Below are 24,199 nucleotides of genomic sequence, written 5' to 3' on the forward strand. Positions count from 1 at the left end.
GATCGCGACGTGATCGCGGCCCGGGGCTGGGCTCCCCGGGAGCCGGGCGGAGCTGTCCCCCCACTCACCCACCACCTGCGCGTAGACGCTCAGGGCGGCGCTGGGCGAGTAGCCGCGGAGCGTGTAGTGGAAGGACAGGCTCAGGCACCCCGACGACAGAGTCTCGGGGCTCACGAGCGCGGATTTCTGCCCTTCCTTCGCGTTTGCGGGGTCCAGAAGCATGTAGAAGCCACCTGTGAGGGGTCAGTAAGGAGGGGGTGGCTGGAATGGGGGGGGGGGGGGCGGATAGACTCAGGGAACCCGAACAGCCCGCCTACGACTGAAGCCCTCCATCCTTCTAGAAGAGCGAAAGCAGCTACGAAACGCGGCAACCCACACACCCAGAGCCTTTTCCTTGAGTTCTGACTTCGAGGTGTCCCCCTGAAAGCCACATCGCCTTTCCCATCTGTCCCCCTGGACGTGGCTGATTGCCCCACGAAATGAGAGAGAGAACTGAGAGCGCTGGACCCGCCCCTATCCCCGCCCCCCAGCACGCGCAGCCAATCACTCAGGACTTTGCTCAGTGACGCAACCGGTCGCCGGGGGAATTCGGCGGCCGCCGGGTTTACGCATGCGTAGGAGCGTGCCGTTGCCAGCGCCGGGTACCGCAGGCGACAGGCGGCCCTCGCCGCTTGGCTGGGCAGCCGTGCAGCGGACACGGGAGGGGAGGGTGGGCGGCAGAGGCAAAGAAGAGAGGAAGAACCGTCGCGGAAAGAGGAAGGAGGCCGGAAAGGAAACGGTATCGTGGTGAAGGAGCGGCGATGCGCGGTCATTTGAACAATGAGACAAGGGAGACAGGGAGACAGCACCGCGTATGGTTCCCCGAAGTAATTCCTGAGCAGCGCCAGGTGTGGCCCCGAAAGGAAACGAAACAAAGCAAAAGAATTTAAAACTACTACCAGTATGGCCAGAGAGCACAGCAGGTAGAGTGTTTGCCGTGCACGTGGCCGACCTAGGTTCCAACCCTGACATCCCATATGGTCCCCTGAGCAGTGCCAGGACTAATTCCTGAGTGCAGAGCCAGGAGTAACCCCTGAGCATCGCCAAGTGTGACCCCAAAAGCAAAATAATAAATAAATAAAATCTTTTTAAACAAACCCAACTATTACCAGCACCCTTTGCTGATGCAGCTGGCATGCTGTCATTTGCTAAATACTGTGAGGACTGTGAGGGGGGCGACCGTGCTGGGCTGGCTGCAGTGGGTCAGTTTTCAGGATCCTTCCAGAACCTCAGGCTGCAGAAAAGGTCAGAGGCTCGGCTTCTGGGGTACCAGAAGGGCTTAAGCAAGGAAGAGGAGGGAGGGTGGGGACATAGATGGAAAAAGAAAAACCACGAACTTGAGAAGATGGAAGGAAAGAAAAGAAGGAGAACACACAAGGGAAGAAAATTAGGGAATGTGACCTGCAAATCCTCATCTCCCCCTGCTCAGTGGAGCCTGGAAATTCATGTAGTTTGGAGACAGAGGGGAAATGCGGCAGGGGTGAGGAAAGAAGGCAGGTGAGGGAAAGGAAGGAGACAAAGCTAGGCACCAGAAACCTAAGTGTCTTATCCACCGTCTGTACAGAAGCCTCGGAGAGGGGTATGTGCATTTGGCCATGCACATTCTGATGCTCCACATAAAGAAAATGCTGGTGGGGCTGGAGCCTGGAGCAATAGCACAGTGGGTAGAGCGTTGCTTTGCACATGGCCGACCTGGGTTCGATTCCCATTGCCGGGTGTGACCCCCCCAAATAAAACAGCTGGCCTTTCAAACAGGACAGATCAAGGGGGTCCTCTTGCATGGGCTGTCCATTCAATCCAATCCTGAGTAGCCACCTGTCCTCCTAGGACCAGCCTCAGCCCTTCATCCCAGCCACATCCACCCACCCCGGAGCCTTTGAGTTGATCTCTGCTCTTCCCTCTGCTCTCCTGCCTGCTTCCCACATCACCCCAATTGGGCCAGAGCAATAGTACAGCAGGGAGGGCTTGCATGCGTCCAACAGGGATTTGATCCCTAGTACCCCAATATGGTCCCCCTGAGCACCACCAGGAGTTATCCCTGAGTGCAGAGCCAGGAGTCAGCCCTGAGCACCACCACAGGGCGTGGCCAAAATACAGAGCAAAGTGCTGCTCAAATGTAACCTGCTTGGCAGTTCCTCTCAGTGCTCAGAGGGTGCTACTGTGTTTGTCAGGGATATGCCAGGGATTAAACTTGGGCTTCTTGCATGCAAAGCCTGCACTCTGCCCGTTGAGCTATCTCTGCCTGACTTCCCTGTTTAAAGCTGAGCATCCCTCTGATCTGGAGCGAGAGGACAGCGGGGAGGGCACTGGCCTTGCACGAGGCCGATCCGGGTTTGTTTCCCGGCATCCTTATGATTCCCCAAGCACCACCAGGAGTAATTCCTGAGTGTGGAGCCAGGAGTAAACCCTGAGCATCATCAGGTGTGGCTCAAAAACCAGGAAGAACAAAACCAAAAAACTGAGCACCACTCATCTCAGCACATCAAAACCCTCACTTGGCAAGTTTTGGTTCCCTTTTGGTTTGGGGGCCACACCCAGTGGAGCTCAAATCGTGCTTCTGGCTCTGCACTTATAGATCGGTACTGGTTGCCCAACCTGGTTTGGATGAAAGTGTAAAGCCAATGCCCTATACGCGTTATGGCTCCAGCCCCCCTTGGTTAGTGTTTTTTTTTTCCTTTTTGGGCCACACCCAGCGATGCACAGGCGTTACTGCTGGCTCTGCACTCAGGAATTACTCCTGGTGGTGCTCAGGAGACCATATGGGATGCTGGGAATTGAACCTGGGTTGGCCGCGTGCAAGGCAAATGCCCTACTCGCTGTGCTATCACTCCAGCCCCCTTGATTAGTTTTTATGTCTCCTTTAGAGCAAGACTCAGTGGTGACACTAGGACCTACTTCATTACTGTCTCAGGCACCACCTCCTCCCCTCTAACCCTCCTGGAGTCAGGGAGACCCCTTAGAAGTATGTGGGATGGTCACAGGGATTGCTGTGGGTGCTCAGTATTAATTGATGAATGCCAGAAGGGGTGAAGGCCAGTTGGCAGGGGCCGGCTGCAGGGCGGGGTTTGTGGGGGATGGAGGGGAGTCTACTTTCTACCTTAGGACTGGGGCATATGGACATTTAAGGTCGCTGGGGTTCAGACTGTCACGAGGCACAGCCAGCCAACATCTGTTAGCCCTGGCAAGGTCACTAGAGAAACCCAGAAAGGGTACCAACGGGAAAATAACCTCCCAAGAAGATCCGGTTTCCTTACCGCCGGGTTTGGAAAAGTCATCCTCAGGCCCCACATTCGGCATCCCCGACGACCCATTCTTCTGGACCCACTTGGCCCCCGAGACTGTGGGGATCCAGCTCCAGCCGCAGAGGTCATTCAGCGTGTCGAAGCTGCACACCTGTGACACGCAGACTGGGAGCGGGCGGGGATGTGGGTGGGATTCGCCCGATTTGGAAGGTTGGGCTTGAGCCCAGCTGAGTTCTGCCCCCTAGTGGCTGTGCATGATAACACGCGTCATGAACGGACCCAAACCTTTCGGCCTGGGAAGTGCGGCAGAGACGCGGGGGAGGGCGGACACCTCGGAGTTGGGGTGCCAAGCTCACGGAGTGTAAGTTCCTTTCACCCTCCAGTTTCTGGAATACTCTCCCTTTAGTTTGCTTCACCCCCCCCCCGGAATCTCTAGTGTCAGTTGGGCAGATGAGGGTGCAGCCGGGCATGCCCAGAATTGAGGGTTCCCCCCCAATTCTGAGCCCCAATTCTGAGCCCCGAGGGAACACGAAAGAGGATGGGGTTGTTGATGGGGTGCAGAGGTGAGGGGAGCCAGTAGCTCCTACTCTGGGAGGCTTCAGGTTAGGCCTGTGGGTGTCTGAGCTGCCAACCAGCACAGATGATCAGGGGTACGGGGTGGAGGGGCTCACCCTGATTGCAGGAGCCCCGATGGAGAGCGATGGAGTCCAGCGCGATGTCCAGGTAAGTCGTGCTGCCGCGCATCCCTTCAAACACCAGCTGTGGAGGAGGCAGTGGCCACCCCATGCACCCTGAGCACCTCCACCCGCGGCTCGCCGTTTCCTGACTCCAGACAGACAGCCCTGGCCTGCTGTCCACCGCAGCCCCCCCCTTTGCCCACAGCCGACCCCGCACCCCACGGCCCCCATCACGGCCTCACCCTCCGGGGCAGGCTGAGCTCAGCAGCGGGCACCGTGATGGTGATGGGGGTCCAGGAGGGGCTTTGCGAGTTGAAGTGCTTCCAGAGGGTGTTGGGGTGCTGATTCTGGTCCTGCTCTCCGACCTGCAGCAGCAGCCTCAGCTGGGCGCCCCAGGACAGCCCGAACAGGCGGTAGACGAAGTGCAGGCACAGGGGCCCTTGTTCCCAGATTGGGGGGCTGCGCAAGCGGGCGACCCCTCGCCGAGGGAAGGTGCTGGAGAGCATGTGCAAGTAGTAGCCATCTGAGGGGGCAGGAGGCTCGTTGATGGGGCCGGGCCCACCTGCCCCCTCCCAGCTGCCCCCACGCCCCCCTGCCCTCCCTGCCCCCCCACGTCTGCAAGCCCTCCACCATCAGCCCTTTCCAACTGCCCCTATGCCCACAGGCCCCCCTCGGCTCTCCCCCCATGCAGCCTGCCCCCTCCCAGCTGCCTCCACACCCACTGCCTCGCCCAGCTGGCCCTGGCTACAGTGCTCTCTAAGCCCTCTCTCACCTCCTCTTGGGTACCCCCCGGGGGGCCCCATGACACTCTTGGGGAATGACACTTTGTCTCGGGTCCAGTCCCCGTCATCCATGGACCCCTGGGACCAGCCACACAGGGGTTTGTTGTCATCCTCAAAGTCACACTGGGTGATGATGCCTGCAGGGAAGGTGGGGGGGGGGTGAGGCCAGATGGGGAGCCCCACGAAACCCTGCGCGTGGTCCCCGGGAGGGGCGGGAAGCTGGGACTTGGAGGGAGCATTGGAGAGAAGAGTCATCTCTGGGGAGGAATTGGGGGGCCTTGGACAGGGCTTGCAGGCGGAAGTGGGGGTGTGTGCCGGGGTGTGTTATGCATTTGAAGGGGGCTCCTCCAGCAGGCCCAGGACGGCCCTTCACACCCTTTTGGGACTTCAGAGGTGGCAAGAAGGGTTGCAGTGCCCCAGGTTTGTCCCAAGCACTGCAGGGTACCCCAGCACCCTGTAGGGAGCTCTGGGGGCCCCCAGTGTGGTTGGGAGGCCCTGGAAACCAGAAATAAAACACCCACAGGATATCCTAGGAATAGAGAAGATCTGAGGGACACTAATAGGAGAAAGGCCTGGGGGTCCCAGGGGGAGAGAGGGCCTGAGGGGTCCCGGGGGGAGAGAGAGTCTGAGGGGACACGGGAGGAGAGGGGACCCGAGGGGTCCTGGGAGAGGAGAGCCCTAAGGGTCCCAGGGGGGGAGAGAGTCCGAGGGGTCCCCGGGGAGGAGGGCCGAGGTCTTGGGACCTCCCACTCACTGCTGCCATTGGAGATCAGACCCTCCAGCTTCTGGTCCAGAGGTTTCTCCTGCCTGGTGGTTGAGCCCCAGAAAAAAAACGAGATACTTGCCCCTTGGTTCCTGTCATGGAGATCCATGGCCACTCTAGCCCTCATACAAACATGGGGTCCCCCTCCCAGCATCCCAGGGCCCATGTCTTCTCGGTCTCAGCTGCTGCCCCCTAGGAGGAGGTGCAGGAAAAGTACAAGGAGCAAGTCCAGGCCAGCCCCCACCACAGGCCTCCGGACCCCAAACTTTCCATTCCTGGCCGCCTCCCCTCTGTGTCCCTTCTGTGCCTTGTATTCTATTGTTTTTGTGTTTTGGGTCACACCTGGAGATGCTCAGGGGTTACTCCTGGCTCTGGGCTCAGGTGCGCTGGGGGACCCAGGGGGAAGCCGGGGATTGAACCTGGGTCAGCTACATGCAAGGCAAGTGCTCTTAATGCTGGACTATCGGCCCCTGAGTTTGTCCTTTGCTTGAGGGTTTGCTTCCCCTTCACCTGTCAGCCCCGTCTCCCCAACGCTGCGCCCCTGTCCTGCCTGCCTCTGCCCCCAGTCTGCTCCCCGGGGCTCCCCTTGCTCTCCCTCCTCCTTCTCCTGTCCTGTCCCTCACCCCTGACCTGGCCTCCCCCTCTCTGCCCCAGTGCCCGGCTTACAGGATGGAGGCAGACATGTGGCTATGGGCCCAGGCGGCCCCCACCAGCAGTGCCAGTGTCCAGATTGGGGGGGCCATGTGGGAGCTCACAGGCAGCTGGCGGGGGAGGCAGCGTGAGGAACACCGGCCTCTTTAGACACACCCTTCCCAGGAGGCCATGAAAGAGGCACAGTCGGAGGGCAGGAGTCACTCTGCGACACAGCACTGGGAGGCCTGAAGGTCAGAACCGGGGGGAGGAGCGTTAGCAGGAGGAACCAGGAGAATGCCAGGGAGAAGGTGCGAGAGGCAGACAGGAGAGAGGCGGCAAGGAGGTCGAGAGAGAAGGTCCTCCCAAAGCTCCCTCCCACCCCACAGAAGCGGAAAGCACTTCAGGGACCCGGACCCCACAGCTCCGTCCCCCCCTGCCCAGCAGGGGCTGCCGGGAGCCCCAGGAGGCGTGCCTGGGAATCTCAGAGAACCCGAGGCTGAGAGCAGGACCCCAAGTGCTCCAACGCAGGAACGCAGGGCCGCATCCTGAGAATCAGGCAGCCGCGTCGTCACGGCCTTCCTGATAGCAACCTGCATTCTAACGGCAGCAGAGATTCCAACGGAACCCGCGGGATTCCAGCGGAAAACCCGTTTCAGACCTAAGATTCTGTCGTTGGCAACAGTGGCGGAGGTGGCCAACGGGCAGCCTAGGAGCTGCAGGACTAGAAAAGTGGACGGGTCAGGCCTGGAAGGAACGAAGCAGGAGTCTCCTTATCTCCAGCAGAGGTTGGGCCAGAGAGCACCTCGCGAGAAAGGAAACACTCACCAAGATGCCAACTGTGGCAGGGGCCGGGGGAACAGGACAGTGGGGAGGCCGCTTGCCTTTTACATGGCAGACCCTGGCTCGATCCCGGCATCCCATTGGTCCCCTGAGCCTGCCAGGAGTGATCCCTGAGCACAGAAGCAGGAGGAAGCCCTCAGCACTGTGGGTTGTGTTCCTGCCCAAAAAAGAATCACGGGGATCGGGAGGACCTGGGCGTCCTGCTTGGAAGCGACACCCCCTTCCCCTCATAGGAATGGCAGGGTTGTTTCCAATAGGGAAAGAAGAGACCAACTTCATGTTCGCCTGTAAGACTGGATTATAGTCTAGAAAGAGAGTTCATGTGAAAAAATATGCGAATATTCAAAAAGGAGCCAGGGACTGGAGCAATAGCACAGAGGGTAGGGCATTTACTTTGCATGCGGCCGACCCGGGTTTGATTCCCAGCATCCCATATGGTCCCCCAAGCACCGCTAGGAGTAATTCCTGATTGCATGAGCCAGGAGTAACCCCTGTGCATTGTCATGTGTGACCCCTCCCCCCCAAAAAAGGAGGCAGAGCGATTACACCAGGCAGGGCGTTGGCCTTGCATGCAGCAGACCTGGGTTCGATCCCCAGCATCCCGTATGGTCCCCAGAGCACTGGCAGCAGGAGTTAATAATTTCTGAGAGCAGAGTCAGGATTGAGCATTGCTGGGTGTGGCCCCCAAACAAACAGACAACCCCAAGGCCCTGTCAACCTTCCGGCGTCCTCACCCTCACCCCTCACGGCTGCGCTATGAGTGGCGGTGCTGATGGGAACCCTACATCTTGCCAGGATTTGAACCAGTGTCCCCTGGACAGCCAGCCTCTTAACCTTTGCACCCTCTCTCTGCCCTGCCACCTTGACTACAGCCCTCCCCACCCATGAGCTTCTCTCTCCCCTCTCTCGCCGCTGCAGGCGGGCAAAGAAGGGGCACCCTGGACAGTGGCGGACACGTCGAAGGCAGGACTGTCCAACAATTATGTAACTGCTGCCTCAGAACTTGGCTCAGCTGGCTCTGGGCCCAGTGGGAAATCAGAAATACTGGCATCGCCATTCACCTGGCCCAGCTTCAGGGCCATTTTCTGGCCATGGGGACAGGACATGGTACCTTCCCTCCCTGTGGGCTGGGGTGGAGAGGCAAGCCTGGCAGGGATGCTGAGAGGCCAAGTGCAGGGGCGTCAGCTCAGAAGAGAGTTCCCATGACAGAGGCTAGGGATGCAGTCCAGAGGGGAGGCGCTGGCCTTGCAGGGTTAAACTCCAGTTCGATCCCCAAAACCTGCCTGTGCTCCCCTGAGCACCACCAGAAGTGATTCCCTGAGCACAGAGTCGAGAGTACCCTCCCCTCATCCACCAAAATAAGAAAGAAAAAGGAAAAAAGAGGGACGGGAGCAATAGGCAAGGTGTTTTTCTTACAAGTGGCTGACCTGGGTTCCAATCCCACCGGCACACTCAGGATTTGAACCCTGGGCACCACCAGGTGTTGCTCCTGAGCACAGAGCCAGAATTAGTGCCGGAGCACTGCCAGATGGAGTCTCAAACTTTGCCCTCCTCTCTTAAAAAAAGAAGAAAAAGGGCCAGAGTGATAGTACAGTGCAGAGGGCGTTTGCTTTGCATGTGGCTGACCTAGATTCAATTCCTGGCACCCTATATTGTCCCCAGAGCACACCAGGAGTGATCCCTGAGTGCAAAGCCAGGAAAAGCCCTGAACACAGCAGGGTGGGGCCCAAAAACCAGAAAGGAAAAAGAAAATCACTGAGGGGCTAGAGTGACAGTACAGTTGGGAGGACACTTGCCTTGGACACAACTAACCCAGGTTCAATTCTCAGCATCCCAAATGGATCCCCAAGTACCACCAGGAGTAACTCCTGAGTGCAGAGCCAGGAGTAGCTGACTGGCTGGGTGTGCCCTCCCCACAAGACAAAAAAAGAGAAGGGAAGAGAAAAATTCACTGAAGCTATTGGTCCCTTGGGGGATCCTGTGCAGTCCGCATCTCATCACAGGCCTCTGGTCCTCACCAGCTCCTTCCCGCCCTCCTGTGGATCAGCCACAGATGGGGCGCCCCTGAGCCCCCTTGGACTGCCCTCTCAGGGTCCCACACCATCATTCAAATTTCCCAGTGTTAGTCCCAGAACAGCACCATCATGTCTCACTAAACGTGGAATCAATAAACTGTTTCCTTTCTTGGGGCTGGATTGATAGCACAGCGGGTAGGGCGTTTGCCTTGCACACGGCTGACCCGGGTTTGATTCCCAGCATCCCATTATGGTCCCCTGAGCACCGCCAGGAGTAATTTCTGAGTGCAGAGCCAGGAGTAACCCCTGTGCATCACTGGGTGTGACCCAAAAGCAAAACAAACAAACAAACAAAAAACAAAAATAAAAACGCAACTGTTTTCTTTCTTGTGGAGGTGGGGATGCCACACCCAGTGGTACTCAGGGCTGACTCCTGGCTCGATGTTCAGGAATCCCTCCTGGTGGGATTCAGAGGACCACATGGGGTGTCAGGGATCAAACTCAGGTCAACTGTTTGCAAGGCAAGCACCTCATCAGCTGTGTTGTCTCTCCAGCCTCCTAAACTATGTTTTTCATCTTCCTAATATACCAGCTACCACGCCTGGCACAAGTGCCAGGGTCCAGCATCCATTGCTTTGTTTCTTCCTTCCCTGGAGCTCCCACTGGGGTCTGCGCCGTATTCCTGGCACAGGCTCGGATTCAGCACAGGACGCTCTGCATTCCCTCAGCTACCTTCAGACCCTTCACCACAGGGATCTGGAACTGCAGGAGCCTGAGTGAGATTTGAACCCTGTTGTTGCCAGGGTAGCACCTGACGGCTAGGTTCTTCCAGGTCCCATAACTGTGTGTGTGGGGGAAGGCGAAGGATGCTTGGGAATGGGGGGGGGGTTGTTTGGTGCTGGGAATAGACCCCAGACATCACTAATTCACTAATGCAAGGCAATACTCTTCTGCCAAGCTACTGCTCCAGCCTAGGGGCTGGGGCGATAGCACAGAGGGTAGGGCATTTGCCATGCACGCAGCCGACCCAGGTTCGATCCCCAGCATCCCATATGGTCCCCTGAGCACCGTCAGGAGTAATTTCTGAGTGCAGAGCCAGGACTAACCCCTGTGCATCTCTGGGTGTGACCCAAAAAGAAAAAAAATCTGCTCCAGCCTAATTTGGGGTGGGGGGGGGTGGCAGTGCCTGGGGAAGGTGCTCTGTGCTCAGAGTCCCCTGTTGGTAATGCTCAGGTGTTGGTAATGCTCAGGTAATACGAGGTGCCAGGATCTGAACTAGAGTCACAACCACATTCTAGGGAAAACATGTTCTAGGGGCTGGAGCAATAGCACAGTGGGTAGGGCATTTGCCTTGCACGTGGCCGACCTGGGTTTGATTCCCAGCATCCCATATGGTCCCCCGAGCACTGCCAGGAGTGATTCCTGAGTGCAGAGCCAGGAGTGACCTTTGCGCATCTCTGGGTGTGACCCAAAAAGAAAAAAAAAAGATTAAAAAAAACAAACAAACATGTTCTACACTCGAATCTCTGTGCTCTCTAGCAAGGTGTGTGGGAAGAAGCTGGGGAGTAATAATGCTGAATCCTGGTGTGTGGGGGTGGAGAAGCCAGGTACGGGGCCAGCAAATCAGATTAAGTAAAGGGGATTGGGGTTACAACGCCTAGATCAGATCCTCCATCACTTAGTACAGGGATCCCTCGGGCTTCAGGACATGCGTTTCCACCCGTTTAACTCCACCTGAGAGGAAGTTTTTTCTTTACTGAGTCACAGCGGCGCATCTCCATGGAAACGGGAGGGCACCTGCCCCAGCCTCTGTCCCAGCGCGCACCTGAGCCAGGCAGGTCAGTCCAGGGCTCTGGCTGTTGGTCTGACACTTCCCTGGAAAACCTGCAGGGGGCACTGTCTCCCCGGAGCCCCACCGCCCTCGTGTGGATTTCGCCCGCTGGACCAGCTCCGCCCACCGCGGCTTCACCCCTACCCCCATCCCACACAGAAGTCCTCCAGCCTGTCCCTAAATCTGCCTCGGGTTACAAACTCCCCTCTCTCGTTTGGAGGTGGAGGCCGGCTTCTCCGGCTACAAGCGTAAGGGCTGACCGTAAGGGAAGCCAGGGAAGCCTGGGGGTCTGTCCCCAGAAAGTGCTCAGAAGCTGGGTCCTAGAGGAGGCTGGCTTCTCCTAGCAGGGGCCCCACCATCCCACCAGCTGCAGGAGCAGACTCTAAAGAAGAGCTCAGCTGAAGAGAGGCAAAGTGAGGGTGCAGGGAGCTGGGGGACAGTGTTGCCTTCATCTCAGGCATAGCCTTGCCTTCATCCATTCCACAGGAAAACAATGTGGGTGGGCCGGAGAGATAGTACAGCGGGGAAGGTGCTGGCGTTGCACACGGCCAGGGTTCCATACCAGCAACATCTGTTGCCCAAGCACCGAGCCAGTAATAGCCCCTGAGCACTGCCAGTTACGGGTCAACCTCCCCATTCCCGGCCCAATCAAGAAACACAGTAAGGCCAGAGCGATAGTCCAGCGGGAAGGGCGTCTGCCTTGCACTCTGTCGACCTGGGTTGGTTTGATCCCTGGCATCCCATATGGGCCTCCAATCACACCAGGAGTAATTCCTGAATGTACAGCCAGGAGTCAGCCCTGAGCATTGCCGGGTATGTCTCCCAAACCAAAATAAATAAATGAATAAATAATGAAGTAGGAACAATGACAGCCTCCATACTGCACTGGATCCAGGTCATGTAAATGACACTGGGATCCGAAGGCTGCTGGCCACATGTCCCTCCCCCGCCTCAACCCCCCTCGCGTACACACACACACACACACACACACACACTGCTTTCTGCCTTTTCTGTGACTTTCTGGCTGAGATGCCCAATTGGGAAGGAAGTCAGCTGCACGGCTGCCCTGGGTGACAGAGGGGGCCTCCAGGAATGTGGCATTTTGGGAAGGGCCTGGGAGAAGAGGGGGAAATCAGAGACACCCCATGGTCATGACTTGGTCACGACCTCTTCCCCACCCCCCACTCCCGCCCCCAGCCCTTGTCTTAGGCTTCTGCTTCCTGGGTTCCCGCGAGGTTGGTCTGAATGGGTTGGCAGCTGCCTCCCAAAGGACAGCCTTGAATGGAGCCTGGGATCGACCAGCGTGGGCAGAGCCTGTGGCCTCAGGCCCAGCGGGGTCAGGAGGTCAGCCAGGCCCTGCAAGGCGGCACGTAGGGCCCAGCCCCCGCCACCTCTGGCTTCCCAGACCTGCAGTGGCCTTCCTGGACAGGGCAGAGCCCGGAAAGCAGGGGGCTTCGGGACAACAGAAGAACCGGGAGGCGTGGTATGGATTTCAGTTCTTGCCGGTGAGATTGGAAAAATACATAAACCTTGGACCCCACGGCAGCCAGGCGCCAGCCCCGTGCTTCTTCGTGCCTCCCACCACCCTCATGGTCCAGGGGGCGGGGAGGGGGGGCTCTTGCCGGCCTGCGAGCAGGTCCCCACAAGCGCAGGAGAGGTCATGGCTTGCCACCCAAGTTTTCCAGCGCACCCGGTCGCTCTCTGCTTGGTCAGTCCACGGAAGCCCGGCCCGTCCAAGGTGACGGCCCTCGGGGTGCCAGAGCAGCAACCAGGCCTTGGCCCCGTCCCAGCACGGCGGCCTGGATCTCTGAATGAATCCGGTGGCATCCTGAGGTCGGACTGGAGCTCTGGACTGTTCCTCTGGCCCCTGAGAATGTCCCCACTGGCCCCTGGAGTGTCCGTAGGACAGGCTGGTGCTGAGCTGAAGCCCCCCGGCGGGGGTCGGGAGTGGTGAGGCGGGAGGCGTGGGCACAGGCAGGGGTGATGCGCGAGGTGGTGGACATGCCCGGGACAGGAACGCAGGTCACCTGTCCACCCTCCTGCAGGCCTCCCCGACGTACAGTTTCAGCTTGCCCCGGAGGAAGTTGGAGTAGACGCGGAAGAGCTTGCACAGGGAATCCACCGTGAAGGTCCGGAGTGGCGCGGGGGAGGCCATGGGAGGGGGCCTGGCTTCCTTCTGCCAGAGAGAGTCGGTTGGGAGAAGCGTCCCAGGGCAGAACAGAGGAGGGGCCGGGGACCAGCAGGAAGGACACGGCATCACTCACCTCCACGCCCAGCAGCCGCAGCAGGGAGGTGAGGCTGCGAAGGCCGCTGATGGCTTTGTCCAGGTGCAGCTGGAGGGCGCCCGGCGCCTCTGTGGAGTTGGCCAGCAGGGTCTGGCCCCGGAGGATGGCATCTGAGAGCAGGGCCAGGCCTTGCCACACCTCCATGGCCTGGTGTTCCACCTGAGAGGACAGAGACTTGGAGTGAGCCCGAGGGGTGCAGTGGACCCTCTCTCCTCTGTGGAATGAATGAAGGAGGCAGCAAATGCGGTCCAAGGAAGCGTCTCCCTCGCCAGCCCTCCCCCGCCCTCCCTCTCCCTCTCTCTCTTCTCTCTCTCCCCATCTCTCTTCTCTCTCTCTCTCCCCTCCATTTCTCTCTTTCTCCCCGTCTCCCTCCCTGCCCCCATCAGTTTCCCCAAAGGGAAGAAGGAAAGGAACCCACCTCCATCTTTTTCCAGGCGTGGAAGTTAACCTTGGTATCCGGGACGGTGAAATTCTCGCTGAGGCCGCAGCTTTCGCCAAAGCTCATCTGCAAAGCACAAGGGGGTTGTGGGTGGTCCCGCCGGCGGCCGGCCCGGCCCACGGACCGCAGGACCCTCCCCCCTGCCCTGTCCAGGGGGGCTGCGATTCCAAAAGCGAGCATCGCCGACCCCTAGGGGGCGCCACCACAGCCCGGCGGGGCCGGCGCAGCGGGCCGGGGGGCGCCTTCTGTCTCCTTAAAGCGGTAGATGGTGGGGGGCTGCTGCGTGACGTCGGGAATGAGGGTGCTGGGCCAACCCAGTCTGGGGTCTCCCTTGGCTTTCGGGGCTACCGGTTCTATTAGGTTACTTCTTAGGGAGGTTGTGTTTTTCGGGGGGGGGGGTCACACTCAGCGGCACGGGCGGTTACTCCCGACTCTGTGCTCGGGGGTCCCCCGCGTGGTGGCTGGGCTCCACCGGCCCGCCACGTGCGGGGCAACCTCCCCGCTGCCTCCCCCCTCCGGGGGTCTGGTCGGACTTGATTGCAGAGGGTGCTCTGGCCTCCCACCTCCAGCCCTGCACCAAGAGGCAGGCGCGGGGCAGGTCCCCGCGAGCGCGCGGCGGAGCGGCCTGGGGAGGGGGGCTCACCGTGCCGTTCTCGGCCTCCTTGGCGTCCAGGATGTACCTCTCCAGCACGCGGTTGTCACAGACGAGCCGCGGGACGGCGCCCAGGACGGCGAGGGCCCCCGGCAGCAGCAGCAGCAGGACGGGGCATGCCCGCGAGCGGCGCGACCCTGAGCCTGGGCGGCAGCGAGAGGCCCCGGGGGGTGGGCTCGAGGGGGCGTGCCGGCGCCTCCCCCTCCCCTGCCCCCGGAGTCGCCACTGACCCCGAGCTCCCCGACGGCCGGCGCCGGCCCGCGCGCGCTTCATGCACCCCGGCGGCGGCGCGCACCCCACCCCCCGCAGGCGGCCGCCGGGCCGGGGCCAAACTTCACTCGGGGCCACACGCGTCCCGCCGGCCCGACCCGGCTCTGCGCCTGCTCTGCGCCCCCCGGCCCGGCCGGCACGTGGCGGCGGCCCCACCCCCCGGCCCTTCCCGGGTCCGCGGCGGCTCGCGGGTCCTTGAACCCCCGGCGGCCAAACAGCGCCCCCCGCCGCGAGCACTCACCGTGCGCCCCCATCTCCGCGCCGCGCCGGCCGCTCAGTGTCGGGGGGCTCGGCGGGCCGCGCTGCGGGCCCGCATGCCGGGGAGCTCGGGGGGCGGCGGGGGCTCGGCAACACCCGGCGCGGGCGTTCAACAGGCGAGCGGCGGGGGTGCGGCCCCGGGACTGCGGCTCGGGCGGGGGGTCGGGGCTGTTATCAGGCTGTGTGCGTGCGTGGGGGTGGGGGGCGGCGGGGGAGGCTGTGTGCGTGAGGGGTCGCCCGAGGTGCGGGGCCAGAGGGGTCAGCGCCGGGGGCAGGACGCCTGGGTCTGCGCTGGCGGCGGGGCGGGAGCGGACGCGGCTCGGTGACCCCGGAGTTCAGGGAGGTGCCGCGGGAACGGCTGGGGCTGGGGCAGGCTGGGGAACCCCCGACCTCCCTTCTCCTGGGCACCGCAGCGGAGCGGCCGGGGCTGGCCCGAGAGGGGGCTGAGTGGGGGTGCGGGGTGGGGGCTGCCTTGGCCCCGGTGCCGAGTCTAAGGGGAAACTGATGGGAGCGCGCGCGGAGTTAGGGTCCCCCCCTCCTGTGCGGGACCCTGACAGCCGCGCACGGACCTCGGTGTGGGAGGGCGGGTGCGCCGCGGCGTTGGGGCTTTTGTTTGCTGTTGGCTTCTTTTGACCTGTGAGATTTGCGCGCACTTCTTAGGAACTCCGGAGCTGGAGCCGGGGCTAGCGCCCAGGGCTTAAGGCTTTTGCTTTGCCTGCAGCCAGAATTGGTTCGAATCCCGGTTGGGCTGCTGGGCCCCCAGTTCTGCCAAGGGGTCACTTGGAATAGCCTTTGAGCACCCCGGAGTGTGGCCCCGACACTCCCGCCTCCCCCAACCCACCAAGAACTCTGAAATAGACTGACCTCCCCCTCCCCCTCACACACACACAGCAAGGGGGCTAGCCCCGCAGGGTAGGGTTGCAGCGGTAGCTGGACTCTCCAGTCCTGGGGTGACCACACCTCTGCGCCCTCACTGCTCACACTCTTCATGCTCTCCTGTCGCAGGTCTCCAAATAGCCCCAGACGTGGTACAAAGGGCTGAAGCACATGTTTTGCATACGGGAGCCCATTGCTTGGTTCCCTGAGCATTGCTGGGAGCCAACCCTGACCACTGAGTCAGGAGTATACCACTAAATCCCAGAGCACCAGCAGGTATGGTCCCCCAAACCAAGCCATGAAAAAAAAAAACAGGACAGCCCTCCCCATCAGAAGGCTTCCATCTTCCTTCCCACCTTGCTCCCCTGATAGCAGATACTTCCTGCCTACAGAGCCTTGGAGCAAGACCCTACACCACACACCCGCACAGCGCACGAGATCTCACCCCCTCCAGTCTGCAGCTTATAAATTACACAGGGCAGTCTGGACTGGGAGAGTTTGGGAGACGGAAAGGTCACTCCTCACCGGGAGAATCCAGGAGGGCTCAAGAGAGGAGGGGACACAGGTCACTGGGCTTTGGAGACAATTTGAGCGGGGCAAGGTAGATGCAACACTGCAGATGGAGGTGGAGGTTGGGAGCGTGGTCTGTGCACTGAACGGAGGTGGAGGTTGGGAGCAGGGTCCGAGAGCTGGTGAAGGAGCTGCCAGGCTGTGAAGGGGTTCTTTTTTTTCCTTTTTTTTGGGGGGGTCACACCCGGTGACGCACAGGGGTTACCCCTGGCTCATGCACTCAGGAATTACTCCTGGTGGTGCTCGGGGGACCATACGGGATACTCGAAATCGAACTCGGGTCGGCCGCATGCAAGGCAAGCGCCCTACCCGCTGTGCTATCGCCTTGTAAAGGGGTTCTTGAAGCCATCTGCAGATTTTGTTTCTTGGGTCCAAACCCGGCAGTGCTCAGGGCTTCCTCTTGGTTCTGTGCTCAGAGGGTCACTCCTGGCAGTGCTCAGGGGACCCTGTGTGGTGCGTGGAATAGAACTGGGATTGCAGCTGAACAGCTGCATACAAGGTATAACCTTATGTCCTGCACTAGCTTCCTGATTTTCTGCGGATTTTGTGGGGGTTTGGGGGTTTGTTTTGGGGGGAGCAATACTCAGCAGTGCTCAGGGCTTAATCCTGGCTTTGCACTCAGGGATCACTCCTGGCAGGCTTGGTGTCAGGGATGGAACCCAGATCAGCCGCGTGCGAGGTAAACGCCCTCCCCACGGTCCTATCTCTGCGGCCCCTGTCATTTGAAGATTTTGAACTGGCTTGGAGGGAGCAGCATTAGCTCATTTACTCCTTGGTCCATTCATTCAAGAAACAGCCCCAGGACTGGAGCGATAGCACAGCGGGTTTGCCTTGCACGAAGCCGACCCGGGTTTGATTCCCAGCATCCCATATGGTCCCCTGAGCACCGCCAGGAGTAATTCCTGAGTGCATGAGCCAGGAGTAATCCCTGTGCAACGCCGGGTGTGATCCAAAAAGAAAAAAAAAAAGAAAGAAAACCAGCCCCAGAGACTCAGCCAGGCCCTGGGAAGAGGGTGAAGGAGACACGCCAAGGCGCACCTTGGAGAGCCTACTGCGAGGCTGGAGAGAGGAGAGAGCTTCTCCCAGGGCCGACCCGGGAATAGAGCGAAGACTGCGGGGGTCTGGAGCGCGGGGCAGCCTTGTTCAATCCAGACCTGACGGAGACTCAGAAGGCGCCGTGATCATCTGAGTGGACGTGCTGGGAGTCTGGTGGACATCGGGGTGGAAGCAGCGGGGGTCTGAGTCCTCTGAACCTGGTGTCCCGCTGCTCGTCCACGCCTCTCCTCGTCCCCCATGACCTCAGGCCCCACGTCTGCCGGAGCGGCAGCCTCCCAGCCTGCACGGCCCTCGGAACCCGCTTCTCCTCCCTTCCAGATCCCAGCTGTGGGACAGGCTCACGCACACACACGTCCACACACGTCCTGTGCCGGCCCCCCCAGACTCCTGCGTCACTGCCCTGACCTGGCCATGGAGGGGGGCAGGCCCAGGGCCAGCTGGGGGGTGCAGATAGCTCCTCCTCTCCCGGCTGTGAGTCCAGGCCCCAGGAAGGGAGGGAGGGAGGGGGCCCCTGGACCAGACCCTGGGTGCTAAGGACCACGGAGAGAGTGACCAGGGCAGCAGAGCAGGCAGAGGAGTGGGGAGACGGATGCTTGCCCCATCCAAACTTCCAGCCTGAGCTGCAGTCCAGGGGCCCTGGGGTACTTCCCAGCTCTGACCCTCCACAGTTTGGAGTGTTGGTTTTGTTGTTGTTGTTGTTTTTGTTTTGCTTTTTGGGTCATACCCGGTGCTGCACAGGGGTTACTCCTGGCTCTGCACTCAGGAATTACCCCTGGCGGTGCTCAGGGGACTATATGGGATGCGGGGAATTGAACCCGGGTCAGCCGCATGCAAGGCAAATGCCCTGCCCACTGTGCTATCGCTCCAGCCCCTGTTTTTTTTTTTTCTTTTAGGGCTACATTGGGTGGTGCTTAGGGCTCTGCACTCAGGAATCACGGCTGACAGTGCTCAAGGGACCATATGGGATGCCAGGGATCAAGCCCCGGTGAGCAGCATGTCAGGCAAACACCTCCCTTGGTGTCCTATGGTTCCGGCCCTTCCCTCAATGGTTCTGGAACCCTGTGCCACAGGGAGCGAAGGGGGAAAGGACCCCTCTGGCAGCCTCCATGACCCCTCCCTGCTGTACCCCCTCTGGAATGTGGGCCCAAAGCTGGCCGGTCCTGAGACCACACCCACTCCCTGCCCATCGGCCCCGAGTCATTTCCCAGGGAAACCATGTCCCTCTGGCTTCATTCCCATGAGCCGGGGCCTCTCCAGGCTCCCTGTGGCCGGGACACATTCCCAGATGTTCTCCCACTCTGCTCTCCCCCACCCTCCAGGCGTGCGTAAGCTCAGTGACGTTTTCGGCTTCCTGCCCTTTGACCTCATTGTGCCTTTTACCTGGTTTGCTCTCTCACTCCAGCCCCCGCTTCCAGGAAGCCCTCCCTGACGTCTTCCCTGATGTAGAACTTTTCCTTCCTAGACACCGCCAGGGAGCGCACCTGAGAACCCCTGCCTGGCCCCCCCCACTACACTCACCCCCCCTCTGGACAGCTGTGGAGCTTGAGCACCTCACAACCCTAGGAGGCGCCAGATCTGAACAGCTCCTGAAAGACCGGTGCATGAGAAGCGAGCCAAAGAGAGTACAAGGCAGGACCCCTTCACCTGGGGACCCCTGGGCACCCTGGTTTATGGTTATCACTCCCATGTGGTTTGCATTTCGTGGTTCTCTGCTCCAGATCCCTCAGCCAATGAACAGGAGGACGTAGGGAGAAGGAGAGGACTGGCTGTGGGCCATTCGTGCCTGTTTGTTGGGGGCCTGCCTGAGCGCCCCAATTCTGGGATCTCGGGGGGCCTGAAGAAGCTTCCAACCTCTTCTGAGCAGGCGGCCACCAAGGCTGGGACTATTGCGACAGGCAGACAGTGGGGGTGGAGACGGGCCGTGTCCTACTGCATCCTCCTGGCAGCCAGTTCCCACGGAACATCCAAGGGGAAGCAAATTTACAGCCCCCCTGAGCAGCCCCCGACCCCAGACGGCACGAAGCCCCAGCTGTGGAAGCACGGGCCTTGGGCCTCCCCCTCTGCCCTCCCGGAAGCCTCCCGGAAGACCTTCTGTGCTGGGATGGAGGACATGGCGGGTGTGGCGGTGGGGGCTTCCTGGCCCATGGGGAGCTGGGCGGGGAGTGGGAAGCAGGAGACAGAACTGGGGAGAAGGGCCAGAGTGATGGGGCAACGGGGAGGGCGTTTGCCTTGCACACAGCCGACCTGGGTTTGATCCCTGGCATCCCATAGGGTCCCCTGAGCACCACCAGAGGTGATCCCTGATTGCAGTGCTACGGGTAGCACCCCTGGGTATAGCCTTAGGGAAAAAAAAAAAGGACTCGGGAAACCCAGAAGGCCAGTGGTCAGAACCAAAGGAGATGGAGGCGGAGGTGAGAGCCGCTTTGCGGGGTGGAGAAACTCACGTCCAGGTTCCCACACCTGGGCAGACGCGGGCCGGTGCTGTGAGGGGTGCTGGTATGAGGGAGCCCACGTTAAAGGCCGGTGCAGCAGCCCACTGGGTAATGTGCTGGCCTTGCATGTGGCCCACCTGTTTTGGTCCCGACATCCTGTATGGCCCCCTGAGTCCCATCAGGAATAATACAGAGTCAGGAGTAATCCCTGAGCCTCGCTGGGTGTAGCCCCCAAACCAAAGAAACAACATAAAAAGAGCCCAGGTTAAGGGCCAGAGGAGAGAGGATGGCAGGGTGGGCACTTGCCTTGCACCCACCAACCTGGGTTCGAGTCCCCCTCCTGCAACTGGGTGTCCAGGAGTGAGCCCTGAGCACACCCCAAGGTGGGGGGGTTGGAGAGAGAGAGGGGGGAAGAGAGAGGGAGGGAGAGAGAGCGCGTGCTCAGTCAGCAGCCTGAGCCCTCTTCACAGATACCCACTTGGCTCATCCCTGGACCCTGCGCCAGGGCAGCTCTCCAGGGTCATTGTGGTCGCGGGGCCAGGGAGGCCAGGCCGAGGGCTCCATGAAGGAGCTTGTTGCTGTCCACACCTGGGCCTTCACCCAGGCTGAAGGCCCTTGGGCATCTCCTACATCTGCCCCCGTACCCCACGGGACTTGAGAGAGGACCAGAGTGATGGAGCAGCTCAGTGGAGGGGCACATGACCTGCCCACAAGGATCGCTGGGTTTGAATCCAGGCACCTGAAAACAAAGGGGAAGAAAAAAAAGAGGTGCCCTTCCCAGAGCTTTCCAGCACCTGGTCACGCTGTCCTGCCCTGGGAAATGTTGTGAGAATTGTGGGGTGCGGCCAGAGGGGGCTCAGAAAATCACTGGCTCTCGACCCAACTAAGTGTCTGTGTGTGCCTGTAGGAGGTAGGGGTAAAGCCTCAGATACCAGGGGCCAGAGCGATAGTCCAGCGGGGAGGGCATTTGCCTTGCATGCATCCGACCTAGGTTCGATTCCCAACATCCCTTATGGTCCGTCATCCGAGTACCTCCAGAGTAATTCCTGAGTGCAGAGCCAGGAGTAACCCCTCAGCATCTCTGGGTTTGATCCAAAAGAAAGAAAAAAGACTCAGATACCGGAGGGCCAGAAGGATAGCACAATAGATAGGGCGCTTGCTTTGTGCGTGGCCCTCCTGGGTTCCACCCTCAGCCCCCCTATGGCCCCCGAAGCCCACCCAGGAATGATCCCCGAGTGCAGAGCCAGGAGTCAGCCCTCAGCACTACGGGTGTGCTCCCTGCACGTGCAAAACAAAACACGTTTCAGTTTATTTAAAACTTTGGAGTTCAGGGGCTGGAGCAATAGCACGCGGGTAGGGCATTTGCCTTGCATGCGGCTGACCTGGGTTCGATTCCCAGCATCTCATATGGTCTCCTGAGCACCGCCAGGAGTAATTCCTGAGTGCATGAGCCAGGAGTAACCCCTGTGCATCACTGGGTGTGACCCAAAAAGCAAAAAAATAAAAATAAAATAAATAAAACTTTGGGATTCAGGGCTGGAGCAATAGCATGCGGGTAGGGCATTTGCCTTGCATGCGGCTGACCTGGGTTTGATTCCCAGCATCCCATATGGTCCCCTGAGCACTGCCAGAAGTAATTCCTGAGTGCAAAGCCAGGAGTAACCCCTGTGCATCTCCGGGTGTGACCCAAAAAGCAAAATAAATAAACAAAACTTTGGGGTTCACACTATAAACTCACTCGGGTGCTTCTCTTGAATCCCCACAAGTCTGATCCCTCCAAAGAAGCCTCCCTGGGCCGCAGTGATTCTGCCGGGCCCCAGCGTCTCTCACATGGGTAAGGTGGGAGTAGGGGGTGCCTTCTTGCATCTGGGAACATGCCGCCAAACAGTCTGTGCCACTTCCCACCACACAGCCTAGGAGAGAAGCTGCTCCATAGGGCTGGTTCAGCAAAGATCCCAGCATGGGACTCGCCAGCATGTCATGGGCACCAGGGTCCAGCCGCTTGTCTTGTTCGCACCAAACCCAAGTTTGATCCTTGGCACCTCACATGGTCTCCAAACCCCACCAGGAATGATCACAACACAGAGCCAGGAGTCAGACTTGAGCACTGTCAGGCGAGGCCCCAACAAACAGAAGACCTTATTGTTGACCCCAGGAGGAGCCAGTACAGAAGGGAGTTTTCGGCCTCTTCTTATTTCACGAACCAGGAACCGTCCACCTCTGAAGAAGATGTTATTCTCCCAGCCTACATGATTCCTGTGCCCTGCGCCGGAAGAAACTGAGGTGGTCCCAGGAAGGTGAAGCCCAACCTCTGCTCATTCACTCACCTCCAACCATGATCTAGGGTCTGTCAAGACTTCACAGAGATGGAGACGTGGTATTGGGGGAAGATGCTTGCCTTGCCTGTGGCTGTAGTGGCTGTAATGGCTTTGACTTGAGTTCAGATTCTCATAGGGTTCCTGACAATTGTCAGGCGTCACTCCGGGCCGGGGTCAGGAAAAGTCACAAGGCACCACTGTGTTAGACCAGCCCCTCCCCCCAATAAATACAAGAAAAATGATGATGAATAGAAGTGAGGCTTGTTGTAGGAGTGATAACTCGATGTATGCTCTGCTCTGGGGAGCCGGGTTGGAGCCCCAGCGGCAGCCCTAGAGCTCTGTCAGGAATCCTGCCAGATGTGCCCCCCCCCAATAAAAAACCCTCCTTCTTGGGGTTGGAGAGGGAAGACGTGGTAGGGTGCCTGTCTCACATGTAGCCGACCTAGGTTCCTTCCCTGGCATCCTATGTAGTCCCCCAAGCCAGTAAGGAGTGATCCCTGAGTTCAGAGTCAGGAGTAACCCCTGGGCATCTCTGGGTGTGACCCCAAAACAAAAACAAAGAAATACAGGGGGGAAAAACAAAGTAATATACCTCAGATAAAATTTAACTATTTTTTTTTTCCTTTTTGGGTCACACCTGACGATGCACAGGGGTTGTTACTTCTGGCTCTGCACTCAGGAGTTACTCCTGGCGGTGCTCAGGGGACCATATGGGATGCTGGGAATCGAACCCGGGTCGGCTGCATGCAAGGCAAATGCCCCACCCGCTGTGCTATCACTCTAGCCCCTAATTTTCTTTTTTTAAAAAAGAAAACAGTTTTATTTAGAAACACATAAGGAGAGGAGGCCAGAACGAAAGTACAGCATTTGCCTTGCATGTGGCCAGCCCAGGTTTGATCCCTGGCACCCATAGAGTGCCCAAGCCCTACCAGGAGTGATCCCTGAAAACCAGGAGCAGTGCCAGTTGTGGCCCCAAAAAATAACCCGTCCCGCCCACCCCCCTCAAAAAAACGTAGGGAGAGATGCATACACTTGACAGACTGTAACGCTGTCCGCAGGGATGCAGCTGCTCCAACTGCTTGCCTTAACTTTTTCTTCTTTAAAAAGCAGTAGAGGGGACCGGAGAGATATGACAGCGGGTAAGGTGCTTGCCTCATACAACACCGACCCAAAGTGCCATCTCTGGGCCCAAACAAAGGTCCTCCAAGTCCCTCCAAGAGTGATTCCTGGGCTCAGAGCCAGGAGTCAGCACTGCCAGGTGTGGTCCCCAAGACAAAAACAAACAAGCAATAGATGATCATAAAAAACCAGGGCTGGGAGGTGGCTCAGCGCAGAGGTGGGCCTGGAGCGCTCTCACTTCCAGGTGGAAGACCCGTGTTCTATTTCTGGCGCAGGCAATGAAAGGGGGGAAGGGAGCAAGAGCTGTCAGTAAGCAGAAACACATGATTCCAGAAGCATCCCGAGGGCTGTGAGAAAGGGGGAATCTCACAGATTGCTTGCCTTACCACTGCTTTAACACAGATGATTTGCTCCCCAAGGAACTGCATTTCACTGTGTCATCAAAGATTTCATGACAAATAATTTTGAAAAAGAGAAAAGTGGGGTGCCACCACGTATGGAACCATTTTTTTTTTTAAATGTGCCAGTGTTCTCATCTGTGGAATATAAAGTAACAGAATGGGAGACTAACACCCAAGAATAGTAGAGACAAGTACCAGAAGTATTGCTCCACGTCTTGGAAGCTGGCCTCACAGGCTGCGGGAAAAAGCAGCTCAGATAGAGAAGGGACCACCAAGTAAAGGGTGTTTGGAGGGCCCACTCAGGATGGGAGATGCGAGCCGAAAATAGACTACAGACCAAACATAAAGGCCATTCAATATTTGCATTGCAGACCACAATACCCTAAAGGAGAGAGAGAGAGTAAAAGGGAATGCATCTGCCACAGAGGCAAGGGGGTGGGAGGAATAGGGAGGTGATGGGAGGGATACTGGGAACATTGGTGGTGGAGAGAGCAGGCACTGGTGGAGGAATGGGTACTCAATCATTGAATGACTGAAACTTGAGTGGGCTCGAGCGGGCCCAGTAATGTCTCCATTGGAGACTTTGTTGTTACTGTGTCTGGCATATCGAATACATCACGGGGAGCTTGCCAGGCTCTGCCGTGCGGGCGAGATACTCGCGGTAGCTTGCCGGGCTCTCCGAGAGGGGCGGAGGAATCGAA

The 24,199-nt window shown here is 59.0% G+C and overlaps 2 protein-coding genes across 2 annotated transcripts in view; both read right to left on the reverse strand.

Moving 5' to 3' along the window:
• The window catches only part of ZAN (zonadhesin), a 36,142-nt gene extending 28,060 nt beyond the window's left edge, over positions 1-8,082 (reverse strand). Inside the window, exons 1-8 of the mRNA XM_056128305.1 lie at positions 8,038-8,082; positions 6,170-6,264; positions 5,495-5,547; positions 4,731-4,877; positions 4,201-4,481; positions 3,953-4,040; positions 3,294-3,446; positions 69-233 (exon numbers count right to left, since the gene is read on the reverse strand). Coding sequence (XP_055984280.1) covers positions 69-233; positions 3,294-3,446; positions 3,953-4,040; positions 4,201-4,481; positions 4,731-4,877; positions 5,495-5,547; positions 6,170-6,264; positions 8,038-8,082 — 1,027 coding nt within the window. The remainder of the gene's footprint in view (positions 1-68; positions 234-3,293; positions 3,447-3,952; positions 4,041-4,200; positions 4,482-4,730; positions 4,878-5,494; positions 5,548-6,169; positions 6,265-8,037) is intronic.
• A 4,763-nt stretch (positions 8,083-12,845) lies between these two features.
• EPO (erythropoietin) lies at positions 12,846-14,722 on the reverse strand. Its single transcript, XM_056128306.1, has 5 exons — positions 14,710-14,722; positions 14,190-14,341; positions 13,526-13,612; positions 13,087-13,266; positions 12,846-12,998 (listed from the first exon to the last, which is right to left on the reverse strand). Exons 1-5 carry the CDS (start codon positions 14,720-14,722, stop codon positions 12,846-12,848), a joined length of 585 nt encoding a protein of 194 aa, XP_055984281.1.
• Positions 14,723-24,199: the final 9,477 nt, after the last annotated feature.

Source organism: Sorex fumeus, unplaced genomic scaffold (assembly GCF_029834395.1).
Source record: "Sorex fumeus unplaced genomic scaffold, SorFum_2.1 ptg000064l, whole genome shotgun sequence".
NCBI lineage: Eukaryota > Metazoa > Chordata > Mammalia > Eulipotyphla > Soricidae > Sorex > Sorex fumeus.